This window comes from Falco peregrinus, chromosome 10 (assembly GCF_023634155.1).
Source record: "Falco peregrinus isolate bFalPer1 chromosome 10, bFalPer1.pri, whole genome shotgun sequence".
Lineage (NCBI taxonomy): Eukaryota > Metazoa > Chordata > Aves > Falconiformes > Falconidae > Falco > Falco peregrinus.
In genome coordinates, this window is record NC_073730.1 from 11,768,030 (window position 1) to 11,789,967 (window position 21,938).

The 21,938-nt window shown below is 38.5% G+C and overlaps 1 protein-coding gene across 2 annotated transcripts in view; it reads left to right on the forward strand.

The window, feature by feature from the left end:
* Window positions 1-21,938, forward strand: part of VAV3 (vav guanine nucleotide exchange factor 3) — a 171,373-nt gene that overhangs the window by 19,537 nt on the left and 129,898 nt on the right. For both annotated transcript variants that reach the window (XM_055815071.1, XM_055815072.1), the window contains exon 2: window positions 12,775-12,891. In XM_055815071.1, the coding sequence (XP_055671046.1) occupies window positions 12,775-12,891 (117 nt within the window). The remainder of the gene's footprint in view (window positions 1-12,774; window positions 12,892-21,938) is intronic.

Genomic DNA, 21,938 nt, shown 5'->3' on the forward strand with positions numbered 1-21,938 from the left:
CTTTCCTCTGAAAGACTTGCTGTAGCATGTAAGATAAAGCATCAGTTTTAAGCATTGTAAGAATTTATGGAACAAATGGTATTAAACATTTTTCCTCACTGTAGGTTGAAATATATATATATTTATTTCACTCGAATTATCTAAGTTTCTGTACTTAGTGTGGATCCTGCAGGTCCTGGGGTGACACCATCTGTTTGAGAACATGTTCTCAGAGGCGAGGCACGTGCTGGTTAAAAACACGGTCTGTGCAGGGTTGTGAATTTAAATCTCATTGACAAAACACACTGTAGTATAGTACCCACCTGTGTCTAATACTGCTTTACCTGGTCTGTGTTAGCTGGAAACATTAAACATTTGTAGGATTGTAGCGCCTTAGGCTTCCCTTTCTCAACAAAGCCTCCTAAGGTGTAGGTGGTGCTGGCAGCAGGGTCTGGACTTGCGTGTCTGGGCTGAGGCCTCTGGTGGTGAGGGGGCATGAACAGCCCTGTGGTTCCGCTCGCGGAGCCGGGTGTTTTGGAAGGTTATGGTTTGCAGATGTTTGGGATGGCCTTGTCTTGTCCCAGCCAATTTACTGGCTTCTCAGAAGTTGTTTCATAAACCTCTGAAGTACAAGGCCTGCTGGGGCGCTGGAGGATTTTGCGTCCAGTCCAGTCTTTCATCTTGATTCTGGCTAGTGTTCAGCCTGTCTGTGCTGTATGGGTCCTGACAGGCTCGCCAGGAAGCAGTCAGAGAGGTTTGGCAGGGCGGGTGGCTGTGGGAAGGGCAGCGTGAGGCCTAAAGGCCTGCAGCCTGGGCGAGCAGCCACGGCGGAGGCCTCCATCCCTCCCCGCGGGCAACGGCTGCCCCGGGGCTGTCCCCAGCTGGTTCCTCCTGGGCCCTCTCTTGCCCAGCAGCAGCTGGTGTGCTGGCGGTGCCCCATCGTCACCATGCCAGTGCAGTGGCCTCATGGCTGGAAAAGATGGAGGCCCTGTTTCTGCTTCCCCCCCCCCCCCCCCCCCGGTGTTTGATGTGTTGGGGGGTGGTTTTTCTGCAGATAGGTGGTTTGATGATAAATAAATTTTTATTGCTATGTAAATAAAGTAATTAGATTACTTAGTAATGATTTATTTATAATGTGGGGCAATCATTATTCCCTATTTTTAATCATACTTAGAATTTGTTTTGCTTTAATCTTTATATACGTGCTGAAAGTTTATAGTTTAGGACATTTTAGAGGTGAAATCGCCTGAATACATGTATTAAAAAACCTTTCAGATAACAAATGATTTTTCCATTAACAATGGGATGGCATGTAAGGGTAGCCGCTGCTTTTTCTATGAATTTACTGTATTTTATGTAGTTACAATAGTCATATTATAAAATTGTATGACCATTTTTCCTTACTGTCATGATGGAGAGCAATACAGATTTTAGGGCCACCCTCTTTGTTTTCTTTAATAGAAGGCAATGAGGCAGAAAGCCCCTCCTATAGAGTGGGGCAAACCCACCTTGTTAAATAGTTAAAAGGGTTGAGCTGTTTTGCTTTCTGCCGTGGTTTATTTGCCTGTTAGAGGCAGCGCTTGGTCTGAGCCTTGGCTTCACTGAGGACAGAAATGCAGGTGGAACACCTGATGCTCGCTTGGTAGATCAAGGCAAACTTTCTGACATGTTCTAGCGGGTCATTTTCTTTTACTACTGAGCAGAAAAAGAAGATATAACTGGTACCCATTGCTCTATTTAAAATTTTGTGAGCATCTGGGACCAGTAAAGCAAACTCTGAATTAACTTTTAATAGACTACTCGTTACTGGGAAATGCTCAGATGCATATGTGTGGTGATAAAGATTTTAGAAGCATGTAACTTTCTCAGCCTGATAACAAAGATGAAGCTCCATGCAAGTGTATGTTTGACCAGTTAAAAGAGTTTAACATCATTCCTCAACTTTTGAGATCTGAACTGTATGACACATGGTGAACGAAAGATGAGGTTTGGTGCCAGGTCAGTATGTTGATGCTCCAGAGAATATCGCAAAGTGTAAAAGTGTAGTCATTACACACTGTGAGCACTGAGTTTTCACTTCCTATCCTGTAAAATTATTGTTGGAATCTGTTCTTCTTTCATGACTATTCCCACTCGTTTGTGGTTTAGCCTTCTGGACTTAGCTGTTCTACTTACTTGACTTGCAATCCTTGAGAAGTGTTATCTGAATGTATCGGAAATCTCTGTCCTTGCCACAGAGCATGGTGTAATAAACTGCAAACCTGAAGTGACACACCAGAAAAAATAGAACAGTGGATTTTTAGAATAGGTAACTAGAGGACAGCTGTATTCGTATTTGGCAAGTTGTAGACAGCTGTATTTACATCCTTAAAGCCTTGCTAGGAATTTATTCCAGTATCGTAAGAGCTTGGGAAAGACTACTCATGTGCAATTCAAGAAAACATTTAAAGTATTTAATGAATCATGTATGTTAACACTAATGAATGTTAGTAAGAGTATTGTTCCTTCCTCTTGGAAATAACAGACGTAATACATGATCTCCTGTTAAGAAACAGAAGAGCACAGGAGTTATTTTGGTTAGGTTCCACTTTAATAGACATTGACTAATCCTATGAAGATTTCCTGCCTGCCCCCTGTTGTGTTGAATTTCCATGTAGGATTCAGTGTTGACAGCTTTTGAGACTTTGAAAAGTCTTAGAAGAGAACAAGCCAGTACATGCTAACTTGAAAAGTGACCTTAAAAAAATCCATACTGTAGATCTTCATGAAGGGGTTACACAGTTGAGATCCAGGTCTGGCCTTGCAAGGCCTGTGTCTGGGGCACTAGGGCCACAGTTTATTCACAAAGGAGATCCAGTTCAGATGATGAGATCAATAGTGCTTATTTCTAGGGGTGGGGTAGGAATAGTGAAAGGGATTGTGTTTCCGTAGTGGAACTGAAATAAAATGTGGATCCTTCAGGTGAATTCTGTATCTGTAGCCTATATGACAGTCTTTTGCTATACCTTCATAAGGGTCCTTACACCCCAAAATTAATTTCCCTTGCACAGGTATAGGCAAAGTAAGATGCCTTCTTGCTTGTGTTATTATACCAACACTAGAGACTTGTAAAAAACAAGCTCAGTCATGAATAAAAGATACTAAGACAGAGTGGAAGCAGCATTTTAGTGTGCCAAGCTAACAATGTGAAACAAATGTGTTAGGTGTTCTCTTTAACACCAATGTGAAGATCTGTTTCATACTCTAGCTGTAAGGTTTTTTATGGTTTGAGTGTGGATGTGATTTTTATTTTTTCTCTGGTTATGAAAACATTGAGTGCTAATTTGATGCTTTCCATTTATATTGCTGTCTCAACATATCAGATAGGCTGTAGGCTTTAGGGTGTTCCTGTCGTGTCCCCCCCCCCCCCCCCCCCCCCCCCTTAAGTTTAAATACATTAGATAGGTGTAGGTTTTGAGGTTTCTGTGTCTATAAAACAGTTTCATACCCCTGCTAATATTTCACCAACTAAATTGAAATGTGAGTGGTTAGAAACCCTATGCTAGGACCAATGACAAAACATCAAGTAGAAAGTTAGTATCCTTTACAGTTCTGACTCTTACAAAAGCAGTATTCCATGTCACAACTGTGAATATAATTTACAGCACAGTGACTACTGTCTTACTTTAAATGACAGTTTCATAAATAGCTTAGCCTGAAGCATTTTAACATAAAAATGTTAACACATACTTTTCTTGTGTTTGGCTTTTATTTAATGTTTTCCCATAATGTAATCATTAGCTAGTCAAGTCTCTTGTTACTTCAGTGGCCTTTCCTCCAGGATCTTTCTCTCTGGTGGCCTATTTTGATTTTCTTTCCCAACCTTTTTTCCACTGTGTGCCTGTTCCTTTTCCTTTGGTGCTCTTTTTATTTCCTTGCTGCTGTCTTCCCCCTATTCTTGTTCTCCTCCAGGACTGTTTTCCAAGTTCCCTTTTGGAAACACTGAGGTCCTTAGCGAAAAACATTTTAGGGTTGCAACTTTGGGATGTAAGACAGATAAAGCTAGCCATTTGAAAAGGTAACTAAGCACAGGAACCCCATAGCTAATCTTGGTCTCCTTTGTGTACTTAATACTATGTTCCAATTGCTGTTCTTTTTGAAGAGATACTGCAGAATAAACTTGTTGAGTCTTGCTAGTAGAGAGCAAAGGGCTACCCAAAAAACTGCCCTTTGCAACAGGATGCTGTCCTGAGCTCCTACCCATGCCTCTTGCCATTTACACTTGGGGAATTCCTGTAGCTGGGGCTCTATGATCTAAAAATTCCCATCTGTTTAGTGACTCTGTGCTTTGCTGAAGCTTTTATTTTTCGTCTTGCAGTAGGTAAAGTCCTTGCTGCTTCAGGCAGCCTAGTGACTCCTGTTCTGATGCACATGGTACGACATGGAAGGTGTTTGCTGAATGTATTTCAGTGACCATTGACTAGAAGTTGCCAGTTTCATGGCTTGTAGGAGTGCTTTGACTTAAGGGACAAAGAGAATTTAAGTGTTTCTTTGCCCTCACTGGCTTAACCAATGCTATGGTGTCAGCATAGCCAAGGAGAGAGTCAGCAATGCGTAACAAGCCCTGAGCTTCCCCCCCCCCCCGCTTCTGTTCACTCCATATCAGTACTAATCAAAACTGAGCATTCTTTGTGTTTTCTCAGCTTTTTTTCAAGTTTCAGTTTCCATTTTCTTCCTTTGAAGGACAGAGAAGAGCAAATGTACATAAACAAACCTTTCATACTCAAGCCAAAATGTAATAGGCACAATTGAATAGTAGTCAGGAATTTTAAGAAGAGCTTTTCCATGAATATTTAATTACTACATTAACTGAGCAAATAAAGAACATGCTATTAATAGTCATACTGTTAGCAGTGGTTCAAAGGAATTTAATATGTTTAATAGTTCGTGCAGCATCCTATGCGTTGTGTAGGCCTTCAAATAATGCCCACATCTAGTAAGCTAATAGTGTTACAGATCTCCCTAGCTACTCCTTACTTCTCTGAATTAAGGAATGCCTGTTGTTCTTTGCATAGCATACTTCTTAGCAAAATTCTTCACAGTTATGTAATGGTACCGGTCTTGCATATTTTGTTACCCAAAACCGGTTCTTAAAGAGACTATACAAAGAACTAAGGGTATAGGCTGTAAGCTGCTGAGACACTAATAATAAGCCTGCCTCTTCCAGAGCTCAGTGTGCTGTCTCCTCCATCTTTATTAATGTATCTGCTTTTTAACCTTTTGGAAAGCAAGGATTATGAGGTATTTAATATTTGGCTGTTTACTTCTGCTTAGAGCTTTGGAAATATTGGTCATCTGAATAATGGGAATCATTTGCAGAACAGGAGGCCAAATGCAGAACCTAAAACTGAACTCCTTTGCTATGAGTGATGTGTTCTTCCTGTGTGCATTAGTTTATTTTTAAAATGTAATTTGCCATTTAGTACGTTTTATCTAAGAGTGAGAAGAAGAATAAAACTTGCTTGTGGTGTTGTGACACTTGAAACCAAAAAATCTCTAGACAGCCTTGTAGCTTTCATTTGCTTACTGAAGACAGGAGTACTCATCCTCTTGCTTTGACTTGGTCTTTAATTTCTTCGTCGCCCTTTTGCATTGCCTACCCTCAGTAAGACTCTGGATTTAAAGATCCTTACAAGAAAGTTGTCATGCATAAAAACATTAAAACTTCCATTCTTGACTCTGATATTGCTCTTTTCCCTCTTGCTGGCTTAGGAAAAGACAGTAATAGATGTTGAATTAAGACTTCATCAGAGGGTCAGTACTTCACTCACTTAGAAATCCTTACAGCTATTTTTTACTGCATGTAGTGATAATTACTCCTGTTGGCAGAGCAGAACTAATCTAATCTGCTTTGGCTGCTGAAATCTGTGAAGGAGCCAGGAATGATTTCTGTGTTGAATTGTTAACCCTGAATGTAGAATTCTGCCAGTACTACAGTGGGCCTTTGCTTTGTCTGAGTACCTAGTAATCTGTTGTTAATGAACTTAGGTACATTAAAAAAAAAAAAAAAAGTGTCATCTAATAGCAGTATAACATGCTCTTATCTCATAACTCTGCTTTTGGGATTAGTCTGGCAAAGATGGCATGTGTCAGGGAACCATCCAGGCTGGCCTATGGAAAGAAGCCCTTGATATGAGCAGCTGTTTCTGAAAGTACCTGATTTTCTTCCATCTCCTATTGGATGTGGCTGAAAAAATGTAAAGGAAGGAAATGTTTCTTGTGTGCACACATTATGTAGGAGCTGATGAAACCCTTGGGCATGTACTTCTAGTTACTGTTGCTTTTTTATGTACATAGGTTCAAGGTACAATTTTTGTCTTGCTGCTTCACAGCTTCATTATGGTCACAGTATCTTGACTTTGTGGCTAGAAGGTGCTGTTTGGTCACAAGACGGAGTTTTGGGATCTCTCTCTCAGATTTGGACTTAGTAGGATTTCAACAGTGTTAGTATGGAATTTAGGTTACTCCTGTCAACACAGTTACAACAAATACTGAAACAAGCAAGAAGGGAAAAATCTGTAACCTTCAGGGCATTAACCAACTCTTTGAAGGAAACTTTGAGGAGACAAGTTCTTCTGTTTCTGTGCTTTCTTTCACTGAAACAACTTGCACATATCAATCTTGGTGACAGAATGTAGAAAAGCAATTCTGCCAGTTAAATCCATTATAACAATTGTCGCATTTCTCCTCATGCTTAAGAGGTATTACTGCATTATTTTCCTTTTTACGTATATTCTCAGGAACAGAGTGGAAATCAAATCAAGATATTCCCAACTAATCTGTTCTCATCAGCCTCCTAGAAATGGGCAGGAGAGGTCAGGAGCCCATGTTTTGCAGTAAGTACTGAGGTGTAGGAAGCGCACATAAGTGTTACGGCAACGATCTGTTCCTCTTCTATTCTTCTGCCTCCAGTTCTTGTGTAATTCTGCTTTTCTAAGACCATAAATGACTAATAGAAAAATCTATCTTCACAACCCTGTATGCACCTCCTTGCATGTAATATCAGTATTTCACAAATTAAAAAAAGAAAGTGATTGTGCCTTCTGAGATGTGTGAATTGAAGCAAAATTTGCTCATCTGATTACTTACTTTTATATACTTATTTCGAATGTCTGGCTTTTGCTCAACTATTTTTGTCATAAAATGCTTGCAGTTACATAAAATCTCACCATTCTTTTTATGCCTATAAGACTTTAAAGACTAGACAAAGGTGAATAGCTCCAGTTGTGTAGTTTATAAAGTGGTGCCATTTGGAGGAGGAAGAGGAGGAGAAAGTTTCTGGACTTTGCCTAATTGACATGCCTTATTTCTCCCACAGGAGGCAAAGCGGACTTAGTGGACAGTTGGCTAAATAGAGTCCTTCTTTTTCTATGTTTTTACTCTTTTATCATAGCTTCTACATGATGGTGGCTAGGAGTGACTGGCCTCAGTTCTTGTGCAGTTATTGGGAACCCCCTGAAATCTACGCAGGGCCGTGAATGTGACATGCAAAAAAGCCTGGAAACTGTGGTGATGAAGGAATGGGTATGCAATGTCAGCAAAAGTGAATCACACTGGAAAAAGACAACCTTCCCTGACATAGTGACAGTGATCTATTGTTTTTAATACCCCTTTATAGCCTATTCAGACTGTCTCAGATGCTTGGGCTTCAGTATGTTCTCTAGTTTGTCCTAAATGCCCTATGCACGTCTGTTCATCCAGATACAAATATTAGGAGAACCATGAGCTACCCAAGCTTCCTTCCTTGCTTGTGACTAAATCACTATAATGAAAAGGAGGTGGAAGTTGAAATAAATAGAAATAGCTGTTTTTTTCCCCACTATTGGTAATTAAAATAAAAGAAGAAAGCTGAATGTGGATTAGAACTTTGTGTTTCCTTAGTACTCATCATTTCTTAGCCTTTCAGCTTTCACTTGCCTGACTGATGTTGCTCTGTTAGAATTTCATATAAATGTCTCATGGCAAAATTTGATCTTCAGAGCTCTTTGTGTGGGTCTCTTAACACCCTTAGGAGTGCTTTTAGTACAAAAGATAAATCTAGATACTGAATATTATGGTCTGTATCAAATAGAACTTTATTCCATTGAAGTACTTCAGTGCTGAAATGTATTTCATAAGATAGTACGAATAGAGGATATATGAAATTGAGTTTTGTTTTTTTTTTTTCTTTTTGCATTTCATCTTTCACTTCATTAGAGGCCTGGTTAGTTAAATCCCTCTTCCCTGTGGGCAGTTATAGTCCTGCCTGTGCTTTTTGTGTCTAATCAGTCATTTCTATTCAGTACCCTTTTGTAAAATATTTCTACACATTTCTGTCAGCACACATAACCATGCACTGTGTTTAAAAAGCCTCAAATAAATGTTTCTTTGTGTCTGAAGTAGCAAATGTTATGGTGGAAAGCAGCATGCTTTTTCAATGGAACTTAGTGTACTTTGGTTTGCCCACTCTGTTCCAATTTAAGCTCAGACAAATGCAGTACCAATTATATAAACCATACCTGCTTTTTTAGGTGGTAGATTTTTTTCCCCCCAAACTTACTTTTCATTTCAGTCAATGCTGTGTTTGTGCCTCTTACAAAATTAAAGTCAGCGCAGAACGGACCAGAGGGCACGAAAACTCTAATCTGTTCCATAAAAGCACAGCGGTTTATGACAAGAGTTGTACCATTTCAGCAGCTCTGACAATGACATTAAATTGGTTTGTAGTAGCGTAACAGCTTAGTGTAAAGCTGTGAAATATTAGGGTGCTTCAGAAATATTAGGGTGCTTCAGAAGTGGTAATCTATAGACGTTAATATTGAAAATAGGCGTTGGGATTTTGAATCCCAGCGGGTTGTGATTTTTGTCAGTCTCTGTCTGGGTGCTGCGTGTGCTCTCCTCTCATGGTATACCTGGAGATGAGCGAGGTACAAGCCCTATTTTCTACGAGTGTAAACTTTTTTTCAGACTCATGTCTTACACTACCCTACTGCAATATTTTTACTGATATGTGTATTGAAAATTCTGGACTGCTGTCTCCTAATACAGCCATGCAGTTAACAAAAAAAAAAAAAAAAAAAAAAAAGGGGCAGCATTTACTTTTTCAAGAGTACATTTTAAAGTTATATTATCTTTTAATGAAGAGAAACTGGTTCTTGTACTGAAAGATATTTTCTGTGGAGGAGACTTTTTGAGATCAGACCAAGTGAGAAATGTCTAGCTCTCCTTGCATCTCTAAGAGAACTGGGTACCCAACTGCTCTTTATGCCTTTAATGGTCTCCCTTGTGGTGTGCCAAAGTATAATGTTTTTCTTTGAAAAAGAAACACAATAATTTAGTAGGTTTCCAAATATCCTGAGGACTGTACTTACTAATGAGAGACTGCAGACTGATGGTGCCTTTTTCTTACTGCCAGTGAGGAGGGTTGCCTTTTATAGAACTTCCTAGTTTTAGGTATATGCTCTTTTTTAATTTGGAGGTTTCTTTTACTAATTTGTACTTCTTCATACAATAACTACAGAGATAAAAATCTTTGTTTTCATTGAGGAAAATTGTTTCTTTAGATGATTGCAATATAAAGTTTTGGAAATATTTCTGAAAGTTTTCTGGGTAATATAAACAAATAGCATTTCCAAAATACGAACAGCATATAATGCGGTTCTTTTTTTTAAAGTTTTTCCTCATACATTTTATTGCAAAATGAGTGCGTATAAATATGAACACATTTTTTGTTTTATCCTTGTAGCTACTGTGGTTAGCTTAATAGTTTAGTAATAAGCCTTTTGTTTTCACTTAAGAGAAAATCGATGGATACTGAATCATGAAATGCCCAACCGAACTCTCTACATCTTTGAACGAGCAGGGGGGTCAGACTGTTTGTCAGGAGGCCTGTTCTGCTAAAGGCACTGTTTGGTGCTTACTCACTGATGATGTCCCATCTCAAGTGCAGGTGGATTTGACAAATGCTTAGTCTGTGGTTTCTAGAGCCTACAAGAAATGTAACTTTTGTGTTGTCATATGGTTATTGATTATTAGATTATAATTCTGTCAAGCCTGTTTAACATGTGATGCACGTTAACTGCACTTTACCATAATGAATCAGTGAGTATTTAAAAAAAAAAATAAAAAATGTGGAGGTGAGTGGTTAGATTGTTGTTTGGTCTCTATGTTAGAATATTCCAAAGAATTTATTACTTACCATGTAGGTACTTTAACATTTCCTTTTAAACATGTGGGCTAAAAGAAACTTAATTTCTTGTAATACACTCTCCCATCTATTTGCATATAATTCACAGTAATGGTAATTTAAACAGAAAAGACTGATGTCACAAAATTCCCTCCAGATTTGAAGTAACTGCTAAATCTTGTTGAAAAAATGCTGACAGCTTTATTTTTTATTGTAGGAGACCTCTGTTAAGAGTAATCAGAGAAATTTTGCAGAATGGGAAGGGCATTTTGTGCATAACTACTGATACATTAAATGGTTCTTTTAGCTATACTAAGTAGTTAAATGCAACTCGCTAGAAGACTCTCAAGCAAATCTAAGCCAGATTTTAGGCTGTGATAGCTCCCTAACTTCTTTCTGTTTTTAGAGGCAAACAACTTAATGCAGCTGTAAGCTTTCTTGGCGCTGGCAGACTTCAGCACTAACTAATCTAAATTCCAAACTTAGGTTTTAAAAAGGCAGCTGAATTTTCCAGGGACGAAAAAAAATGTCAGTGGTTGTAAGAATTTCAGTGTAAGAAAGTAAATCTGTATTCAAGTTGATCAGTATTCTACATTGGACAAACCTAGAGGCTTTTGAGGCTTTTAAGAAAAATAATAAAAAACTCGGGAGGAAAAATATATCAGAAAACAGTAATCCTTTTGTATGTGCCATCTTGTTTTTAAAGCTGTGGACTTCCAAACCAGTTCATCTTCTGGTTCTTCCTGGCAGCATCTTGGTGGAAGAAGCACATAGATTTTATGCCTTTTAGTCTTCTAACCATGTAATTTTGACTTGCAAACTATAATGTTTGCAAAATCAGAGAAGCTTGTGGTATTGACTAAGCAAGCTAGGCTCATTTTCAAATTTCACTAGGCACAAAAGCAGTCTGGCATCAATGCCGTCTTGTCCTTGAGCAGCCCAGTACATAGTCCAGCAGTGGCTGCCCCATGTGAGCTGGGAGCACGTGCAGACAGGGCTGTGTGGAGGGGAAGGAAGGGTGGAGGCTACAGCTCCACCTGGTACATCGGTGGCATCTTACAGTTGAGGTGGCAGTTGGTCGTAGATGCCTTCCTGGAAGCTTCAGCTTCCGCAGGGTTTGCTTTTGTGATGTTTTGCAATGAGTTTGTTGGCTGTTGTCTTGATGTCCCAAACTATTTACTAGAGTTGTCAGCTCTTGAAGCTTCTTTTGTTGAATTGGTGCTCTCACACATGTAACCTTGTAAATCTGACCTACCAGGTGCTCTGCCTTTTCTGTGTCTAGCTGGTTAGTTCTGTGTCAGATATGAAGTAGGGCTCCCTGCTGCACTGGTGTTTTGTTGTCTCATGCTGAAGGTATAGCAGGGAGATACTTTACCTGAGTGAGCAGTTTGGGTATTTATTACTTTGCACTCAGGAAAGGTATGGCTGTGATACTCAGTATTAATATAAAAACACGCTGCTTTTATAAACAACATTAAGCTGGAACATAGAAATTTTGTCATCTGTCCTAGTGTAAATGATCCTCATTCTTATGAATCCACTACAACATGGAGAACTCTAAGAACTCAGTTTTAATATGGAGTTGCTGTATCGGTGCTTTTAAAATGCATGTTCAGAGCACAGTTCTGGGTCATTTGAAATACTGTTGCTTAAAGATACCGTATTTTCTTTTGAACCATACTGCATAGTGGTTCATAATGCTCCACAACAGCATCTTTATGGAGCTAATGTCCTCGTAAGTTATTAGTACCTTATGGTGCTAATTATTATCAAGAATGGACATTGCACTTTTTAGATATCCCTCTTTAGTTACTGCAGTGCTATGGATAGTTACTATGCAGTGCTATGGATAGATGTCTTTTGTACTAGTAAGGTCTTACAAAAAAGTAGTCTACAGGAGAATGCTTTAAAAGCCTTATAAGGACAGCATTGTGGCAGAAGCTCTATTCTTTTCCAGGCTCAGATGATCATTGATGCATGTGGGTAACTTCAAGGGAAATAGACTGATTGAGTACAGAAATCAAGGTGGTTTGAAGATCTTAAGTCTCCACTAGATGAATTGTAAATGACTTCTCAATTGCAATTTTCGTCTGCTCCTGTGTTCCTGATGGAGAATATGTATTCATAATGTCTTTAGTGTGTTAAAACAGTGCACATGTGTTCATTAAACATTAAACCTAGACTTTGATTTTAACAGCTGAAGACAATGTATGCATGAAGAATAACTTTCTCATTGTTAATATAATTTTATTAAGGTAACTTTGTTTTGCTCTATCATGTCTGTAGAGAACTGAAAAGTAAGTCTGTATGTAGACTGTATCTAGTAGGGTATTGTCATTTCTCTTGTTTGCATAAAAAGAGAGAAAATAGTCTGTTCACAAAGTGTCTGCTCAGAATATGGTTAATCCTTTTGAGTCTGAAGGGAACTTTTACGGCTGTATCAGAACCCATGGAAGATCACAGCATAGTGGAAGTGTTTACTTACAAAAAACTGTATTGGTGAACTTTGTAATGTATTTGTGACCAAAGTGAACACACAACTTGCTAATTGACACACCTGATGCTTAGTATTTTTGTTTTCTTTCCTCTAGTTTCTTTGCTTGAAGAATATAAGGACATTTCTTTCGGCATGTTGTGAAATATTTGGGATGAAGAAAAGTGAACTTTTTGAAGCATTTGATTTGTTTGATGTGAGAGATTTTGGAAAGGTAAGGATCCTTTTATTTGTATCCTGAGTAACACCTGTGTTCTGCTGCTTGAGTATAGAGGACTTTTATGGTAGATGTGCTGTAGAAGTTGTGACTGACGGATGAGCATTCATTAGTGAAAAAACAGTGGGAAAGAATTAAGAAAGCAGAAGAATTAGATGTACACTGGAAGGGTTAATAAAGGGCAGAGAAAAATCCTGGTAGGAGAGTTCTGAAAGTGTGAGAAGCATACATAAATTTTAAAAAAAAAAAAAAAAAAAAAAAAAAAAAGGATTGAAAGTTACTGAATTAAAGGTAAATGAAATGTGTGAAGATGACAAACTGTGTGAGTGCTGTCTGGTGAAATCACTTTTGACATAAATAGTCTGGAATTGGAAACCCTGGGCCTATACATGGTAACATGACACAGAGCATGTTTCTTTAGTCTAGAGTACTTGAAATTCACCCATGTATCTGCCCTTGTAAATTTTTGTCAATTATTTTTTAAATCTGTTGTTTTTTCTAACCTCCTGTAAAGCTCAGGGAAGCTAGGGTGGGTTAGTGTGACTATTCTGATTTACACAGCCTGAAGTATATTCTGTAAGTCTATGATTAGTTATTCTATATGTAAAAGCTTTTTCCAGTCTGTTGTTCACAACCTCCTACATATCTGTTTGATCTGTCATTGCCAGCATATGTTCAGTTCAACTTCAGTTTCTGCTTTTGAGTCATAGGGTACCATTACCCTGATTTCACAGGAAAAGGTCTAAAAATTACCTGAAGTAGCACCAAAACCAGTTATTTATGCAAATGTAGTATATTTCAAGCATTATTCCTTTTTTTAAAAGACATCATAATTTTAATACCTAACTTTATCCACTTCTCTTTTTGTAAGTAGACACAGAGGTAATGTAAGAGTGTGCAAGTGAAACAGGGCTGCAACACGACTGAGAATTTGAAATGGTTCAGTGATTACTGTTGACCAAAATATCTAATTATTATTCTGAATCTTTTGTCTTGTTTAAAGTGCTTTGAGTATAACTTAGATAAACCTGGTAATTCCACTTACCCTTTAATTATGCTGAACATCTTATGTCCTCATAAATCATATTTAAGGCAAAGCTTTTGTGAAATATGTTTTTCTTTTACAAGTTTAGTCTGTTTTTTATTAAAAATGAAATTTCTTTTTGATTGTGCAAGTAGAAGAGGAATTAAAATTGTTGGTGGTTTTTTTTAATATGTTAGCAATGTCTTATTTAATAAACGGGGTATGCTTGCTTCAAATCTTTAATACCTATGCCTAACACACAGAATTTTTTTAATATTGTATGTTTGGCTTAATTGCTGAGGTTTTCATATTTTGTGTCACATAAACATAGCCAGCCTGTTTTTTTAATACAGTCCAGTTTTGAAGAAGTATTTTGCAGTGCAAATTGTTATTGCTGCATCATTGAGTACCCAGTAAACAAGTTCTAAATTAAGGCTGAATGTAACCCAACAAGTATGTTTCTGGCACTCTTTACATTCCGTTAAAATTACAGTTATTTTAGAATATGAATTTATATAAGTAGAATAATCGGTTAACACCCCCCACCTCCCCATCCATCATATTTAGTATTTCTCTTCCCAAAGTAAAATTGGATGCAGATACATGGATCTTTTTTACTATGTTTGTTACCACAGTATAGCACGAATAGACTAATTATTCCTGGTACTGGCATTTGGTATTTCAGTTTTAGTGATGGCAATACTGCTTACAATCACTGGTTTCTCTAGTCTTGGCATCTTTATGCCCTTTGTCACCTTTCTTGGAAAGTTACCAGGTAAAAATGCAGTGACAAATTTGAAAGACACTGGTGTGTGGGATTCTTTAATAAGGGGAACTATGTGCGTGCTAACAGCTGCTTGTGCAGAGGTGGAGATGCTAAATTGAACAAGCCCGTGCAATCCTGGCAATAGCTGTGTCGAGCACGCTTTTTTTTAGGTGCGTAGTGGCTCTGCTGTTCAGCTGTTTCCATTGCGTGCTTCTGTGGAAGCTTGCCACGCACAAGTGGAGGTTGCAATATGCTGTATTTAGATAGTATATTTTGATCTGTATATTTTACTAACTTCTGCAAGTGAGTGTGTGTGATCGGCTTCCTAAAGCAGTTGGTGAACTCGAGGCCATTAAGAAAGCAGAGGGGAAAATTACAACTGTATTAAAATGTATAGCTAACCTTATGCTGAGTTATTTCTGTCGTTTTAAGTGTATTGTTTGTATGGTTAACAGAGTATCTGTTAAGTGCATGGGATTTCAATTACATATCTGATAACCTACTTATTACTTTGGAAATTCTGATTGCTTGTAGCAGTGTGAGAATTAAAAAAGCTTGTATTTTTCCAGTTGTTCTTTGCTTCTCAGCTTTTCTCTTCATTATTTTTTTCCTATGAATAAGAACTCCAATACAGTCCTAAATCTCCAGCCTTCTTGAACTGAACTTGTATATATGCAAATGGCCAAAACCAGTGCCACAGATTTTTCCTGCCACTACAACCAAGTCATTCTGCCATTTCTAAAAGAAGTCTTTGAACTGCTCTCCTTAAATGCATACAAAATATGAATGATATTAAGATGAGTATAGATGCAAACAAAAAGGATAATGTGGTTTAGAAATGCTCTGTTTTCCAAACTGTTGACCAAATAGGTGATCGAATTAGTGTGTGCAATATCTCAGCCTCTAACACATTTGAATGTACTGGAAGATGTCTTGTGATGTCAGAAGTTGGCAAGTACTTGTTACTGGTGAGGTGTAAATAAACTGTAGCCAAGGTGACTCCATAAGCCTTATATGTCCAGTACTTTTAAATGCTTCAGTTGAATTTATACAGAAATGGTTATTGAATTTTTTGTCTCACAGTGGAATGTTCTGCTTAATATGACAGATTTCAATGACTATTTAAGCATGCTAGTGGAGGGAACAGCAGAAACATGTCAACTGTAAATGAAGAATGTGCCTTCAAGGAAGTAAGATTGAAGGGAAAAATCAGATGAGAGACCTGGTGATGGAAATGGCAATTTTTTTGAAATATTCTGATATTTTTGAACTCCTTAAAGAAAATGACAGCAAAACCCTGTGCATGGTACAAGTTGCAGCTGTACACTGCCTATATAGTCACAAGACTTTTAACAGCTTTGTGAAATACTGATTACAAAATGTTTAAAGTAATGGTGAAACTTGCATTTAATAGCTGGGGGTAAATGAGCTGTTTTCAGATGCTTTGACATAGTTCAAGTCAAGTTTTCATACGTTTTGTGCTCCAGTTTGCAGAGACTCTTTGATCTCTCAGTGATTAGAGAAAAAGAGGGGTGTATGTGGCATGGATGGGAATCAGAGGTGAGGCTGAATAGCGACATGTAAATAAAGAACAGGGAAGCAAGTAACCCTGTGAGTATGTTTTTAATGTGTACGTTGTATATGAATATTAATATCAGCTTTTACAGGATTTTCTTCTGTTTCAGATATAATGGCACAGATTTTCTTATTTTTACACTGACTGTGCTTGAAAGAAGAGGGACTACATTATATAGAGATAGGAAGGTTTTTAAATCTTGCTTTCTAAAATGACTTAAAACTTGATTTTCCTTGAGTTCTGCAGTATTCAACCATCCCCACTCATTCACCTTTCTATCAGTAAATTTTATTGTTGCTGCATTGGGTTCCTGACGGAGCATGAAATGCCCTCCCACGCACACGGGGTGCCAGACAGTGTTTTCATTATGAATTCCATGCTGGAGAGTCATTTTTCATTACCGCAGGGTTGTCAGGTTCTTCCTTTCTACCTGTGTGCCAGAATCAACAAATAATGTTGATACTTGTTCTTTCAGCTCTGTAAGCCCTGCACACTCTTCAAACAGCAGTCTTTGCTGTTTGGTACTCTGCAAAAAATTGTTGCTGTCCCTATTCTCTGAAAGAAGTTTACAACTAATGTGTTGCAGAAATGTATGGAAATCTGAGGTCTAATTTCGGTGCCCGTTGATATCAGTAGATGCTCCCTGGCCTCAGAGAGTTGTGTTTGGGGTGCTGTGGGGGAAAATGGTGTCCAGATATTGTCAGGAAAAGAGCTTTGTGTACTCTGCTTTTAAATATTCTAAGCAATGTATAACTGAGCACGGAGTGTTTTTTATAACATAACTAATCTAATATGAACATAGCCATAGACCCCCGAGTAGGGATCCTGTAACAGATGTCTAGAAGTAACATACAATATTCAATCATGATTTTAAAAAAACAAACAAGGGGATCAAATATCAACTGCTACCAATCAAACAAGTATCTAATTGTTTAAAAGCATATAAAGTCTAGTGTAGCTAACTCTCCAGTGACACTTAGAAGGCTAGTTTGTGTAAAAGCAAGCAACTGCTGTGAAAATATTGAGTACATACACTAAGGTCATGTAGTTTGTGATCATTTTGGTCTTTCTCTTAGTGCAAAGGAAATCTGGGCTATGATGCAGCAGAAAGTCACGCTGAAGTTGAGGATCGTGGTGTGTTAGTATTCCCTCAGGTTTAACAGATTCCAGGAAGATTGCGCAGATGTGCATGAGATACACCAAAATCAACACAACAAAGAACAACAGTTATTATAAAGACTTATATACTTTTCCAGGAAGAGGGAGGAGGAAAAATGTTTAGGCAATTTTCAGTAAAACTGAAGCAGTTGAATTAACCTCAGTTGTTTCATGTTTTATTTGGTGAATTTAATGTGCGTGAGGTAATAGACCAAAATACGAGCACTTTCACTAATACATTCATGTTAAAACTGCAGAACATTGGGGGATCATGCCAAGACATTAAAAATGGAGAAAGAGAAATGAAATGGTAAAAACAAGACTGTCATTAGAAACAGAGCTCTGTATCTTCATTCTGTGAGCTTTTTTAGTGGTAGGAATTAAAAAAAACCCCAAAACCTAGCCATTTGCTCAAGAAACTAGCTGTACAATTGCTTTTAGAAGTAGCATATTAATGTTTGCCAGTGTTCCAGTGAGATGGACTGCTTTGGGATGAATGATGCTTGAACTCCTTCAAGGCATACCTGTGAATGTGGGAGAATGAAGAAACAGAAGATATGGACAGGTTTCAGCTTCCTTCTCCATGGAAATGCTTTGGACAAAATGAGAATGAAAACACTAGCCTGCTGCAAAACTGTTGAAATGCTGGGCATATATGAAAGACCTTATTTGTTAGATATTATTTGTGTTTGTATAGAGTTACATAAAGATCAAACACTCAGTAACTTCCCTGAAAGCCTCCCCTTATTGCAGATAAATACACTAAATTTATCTACCGTTTGCAACGCTTTCCAATGTGACACTATGGCAACCTATTTCTATAAATTTTCAAGGACTTTTCAGAAAGGTGTTTGCTGAGCTATACCATTACTCACCTCACTTGTTCACCTACCTCATCACTTTGCCCAAAACTATGATTTACACTCTTTGTAGTTGGAAGGCATTTTTTGTTATGTTGTTGCAGTAATCATCATCAAGGAGTCTGTACAAATTGCTAGGCATATAGCTTCAAAAAATCTAAAACCATTAGCATGAACTTACAGCTCCTACAAGAGCTTGTGTATTTAAGCCTGAATATTTCAGGATTATGGTCTTGAATGTTCTTGTGACAGAATACTAGTGGACTGTTGCCATGCTGCTCTTTTCTAATGAAACTTTGTGAATTTCTTAAAGATTTGTCATAACTTTTCAAGTTATGTTTGCTTCCTGTAGGTGAAAATGGTAATAATCCTTGGTTTTGACCATGTCACAAAGTGTTGAATGTACCACAAGTATTTGATCACTAATGAAAAATTCTCAATCAGGGTGTGCTTTGGATGTTTTGGAAGTATCGGAAGACTTTTAGTCCTTAAATAATGTAGGCTGTGTTGGGTTTTTCAGCAAAGGTGAAGATTTGGAAAGTCAAGGTTAATAAAAAACTGCTAATATGAGAGAATCAAACTGAGTTTCTGAGCACATTTCTCTATTGCTAAGATGATTGTGTCCAATTGTTAGGTGTATCAGATTCGTGTATCCTGGAGGCACTGAACTTCATAGCGTTGAATTCCGGTAGTATGTATTTATCTTTGAGGTGGAAGAAGTTTTGGAGGAAGAGGACAGTTGGAGCTTGAGTAGGTTTAACAGGGCTTAAGACTTATGTCTTCTCACATGTCTGTCTATAGAAATATTTTTAAACCTTGTTTTTAAATAAGGAATTAATTCCCTGCAATACTTGCAATACAAGCATTTCAGTAACCAAAAGGTGATTGTGAAACTGATGACTAAACTGAGAACTCCCTGAATTTACAAATGTTGGTCAACGTAACATAAACATAAGCTATAAATAAAACCAGAAGGCAATAAATGAGTGACTTGCAGATGAAGTCCATATGAACTTTGAATAGTTTTGTGTGTATATTTTTTTTCTGTGATAGTGAAATTGTTCACCTTTTAAGAAGGGCACGAAACATGGGGTTTTGTTTGTGTTGTTCCCCTTTTTTGCAAAGCCTGGAGGCTTCCAAAGAGGAAGAGCATGACAGTTTTCCTTTAGTACAGTGAATAGATGGAAGAGGGAGGGAAAGAGAGAAGTTAAAAGTACCATTTGTGTAAGCTACTCCATGCTCTCTTATGCTTGCACTCAAGTTAATTTCTAAGACAATCCCTCTCCTGCTTTGACCTAGATTCCCCTGCTTGCTGCCTGGGTTCTATGCTTGTTCTTCTGTCTGTCTGCTCTGGGATTTAGAAATTCAAATGACATAGGCATATAATTACAATGACTTTAGAAGCAAATAGTATATGGCTATTGCAGTTGCCTGGGCCTGTTGGTCATTTGATATTTCCAGTTAGCACATGAAATGGGCTTGACATCAGCCTAAAAAGCTTGTTGCAAATTGTGTTTGAATTTCACATCTCGTTAAGGTGCGAGATTGGTTTTTTTTCCATGGAATTTATAAAGGCATGGTTCTTGATTTTTGGACCAATGCACTTCTTTTTTTGTCATCAGTGGCGCAAATTAAGTATTCAAGTCAGAGGTTGAAGTAGGACACAGTTGTAGAACTAGAGGATTTACTGTTTTTACTGACTTAATGATCCTCTGCCTCTTTTGAGTTGGGGGACCTTTGCCTTCTGTTCCTGTTCCTCATGTCTGCTTGTAGGTATTAGATTCTGCATAAAAAAATATGCCACTGCCATGTGACAAAGGACATTTCCGTTTTTTTTTTTGTTTGTTCATGTGTCCCCCCCCATCCCCCGACCCCCCCCCCCCCCCCCCTTTGTTTTTATTCCTGTTAATTCCATTTTATATTTTGGGACTGAGAGTGACTGATGAAGGAAAGAAAGAGAACTTGGTGTTGCTGCATGGTCTCAGCTCTGGGGAAGATCATCCATTGCACACCAGCCTCTTATTTCCCTAGCCAGGAACTGGGTAAGCTCAGTGTAGTCGTTTGTCCTGGTTTCCTAACTAATTTCCCACCATCTGGGTAGGGAAGACTTGTTCCGGTCCATAGAGCTATAAGCTTTAAGGCTTATAGCAAAGTTACATTAACATCTGTGGCAACAATTAATGTTTTACCGTTAACTTTTATTACTACCCAAAGTACCTCGTTGTTTTTCTGATTTAATTAATATTACTTCATGGTAGTGTCACACTGGACTTTGCTTTGAGCTCAGGGCTTGTTTTATGAGAGTGTATGTTTTTAAGGTGCTCCTCATTTCAGACCCAAATTTGTGTTCCTCCTTTATGTACTAATTTTCTGTAATGGTATGCTCTGGCACGGGAAAAGACTGACTTGTGCAAGTCATGTTCAGGCTTTGCTTTGTCTCTGTTTGGCATTTATATTAATATTTCTAGGGAGAGAATTAATGAGTGGTTTGGACTACAGTTTCTGTCTGCTTGTAACAGTCATATTCAAATCTAATGTTTCATTAAACCATGTGGACTCAAGTATAGTCTTTTTACAGCGATGGGCGGGTTGTTTTGAACACTTGGCTACTCTTGTACCTGAAGGAATAAGCCACTATTATTATTGGATGACGGTAAAAGAAGAAGTGACAGAGCAGCTTTGGTTATCGTATTTAAATATAAGCAGGTCACGGACAGCCTGTGTACTTGTCAGCTGTATGGGAAATAATAACTATCTCCAGATTTGTAGGTAATAGGGGACAGCAGGCTGTACAAGGTGCTTTAGTGCTGACGCATGTCAGAATCATAGAATGGTTTGTGTTGGAAGGGACCTTTTAAAGGTCATCTAGTCCAATCCCCCTGCAATGAGCAGGGCCACCTTCCACTAGATCACATTGCTCAGAGCCCGTCCAACCTGACCTTGAATGTTTCCAGGGACGGGGCATCTACCACCTCTCCAGGCAACCTGTTCCAGTGTTTCCCCACCCTCATTGTAAAATTATTTTTCCTTACATCGAGTCTAAATCTATCCTCTTTTAGTTTAAAACTGTTATTCCTTGTCATATTGCAACAGGCCCTCCTTAAAAGTTTGTCCCCATCTTTCTTATAGGCCCCCTTTAAGTACTGAAAGGCTGCAGTGAGGTCTGCCAAGAGCCTTCTCTTCGTCAGGCTGAAACCCCAGCTCTCTCAGCCTGTCCTTACAGGAGAAGGTGCCATCTCGCCTCATGATTTTTGTGACCCTCCTCTGGACTGCTCCAACAGGTCCATGTCTTTCCTGTGCAGGGGGCTCCAGACCTCAGTAGTCCAGGTGGGGTCTCACCAGAGCAGAGCAGAGAGGCGGAATCACCTCCCTTGACCTGCTGGACATGCTTCTTTTGATGCATCCAGGATATGGTTGGCCGCCTGGGCTACAGGTGCGCATTGCTCACTCATTCCCAGCTTTTCATCCACCAGTACCCCCAAGTCTTTCTCTGCAGGGTGGCTCTCAATTCCTTCATCCCCCAGCTGGTACTGATACTGGGGGTTGCCCCAAGCCAGGTGCGGGACCTTGAATCTGGCATTGTTAAACCTCCTGAGGTTCACGTGGGATACTTCTTGAGCTTGTCCAGGTCCCTCTGGAAGGCATCCTGTCCTTCAGGAG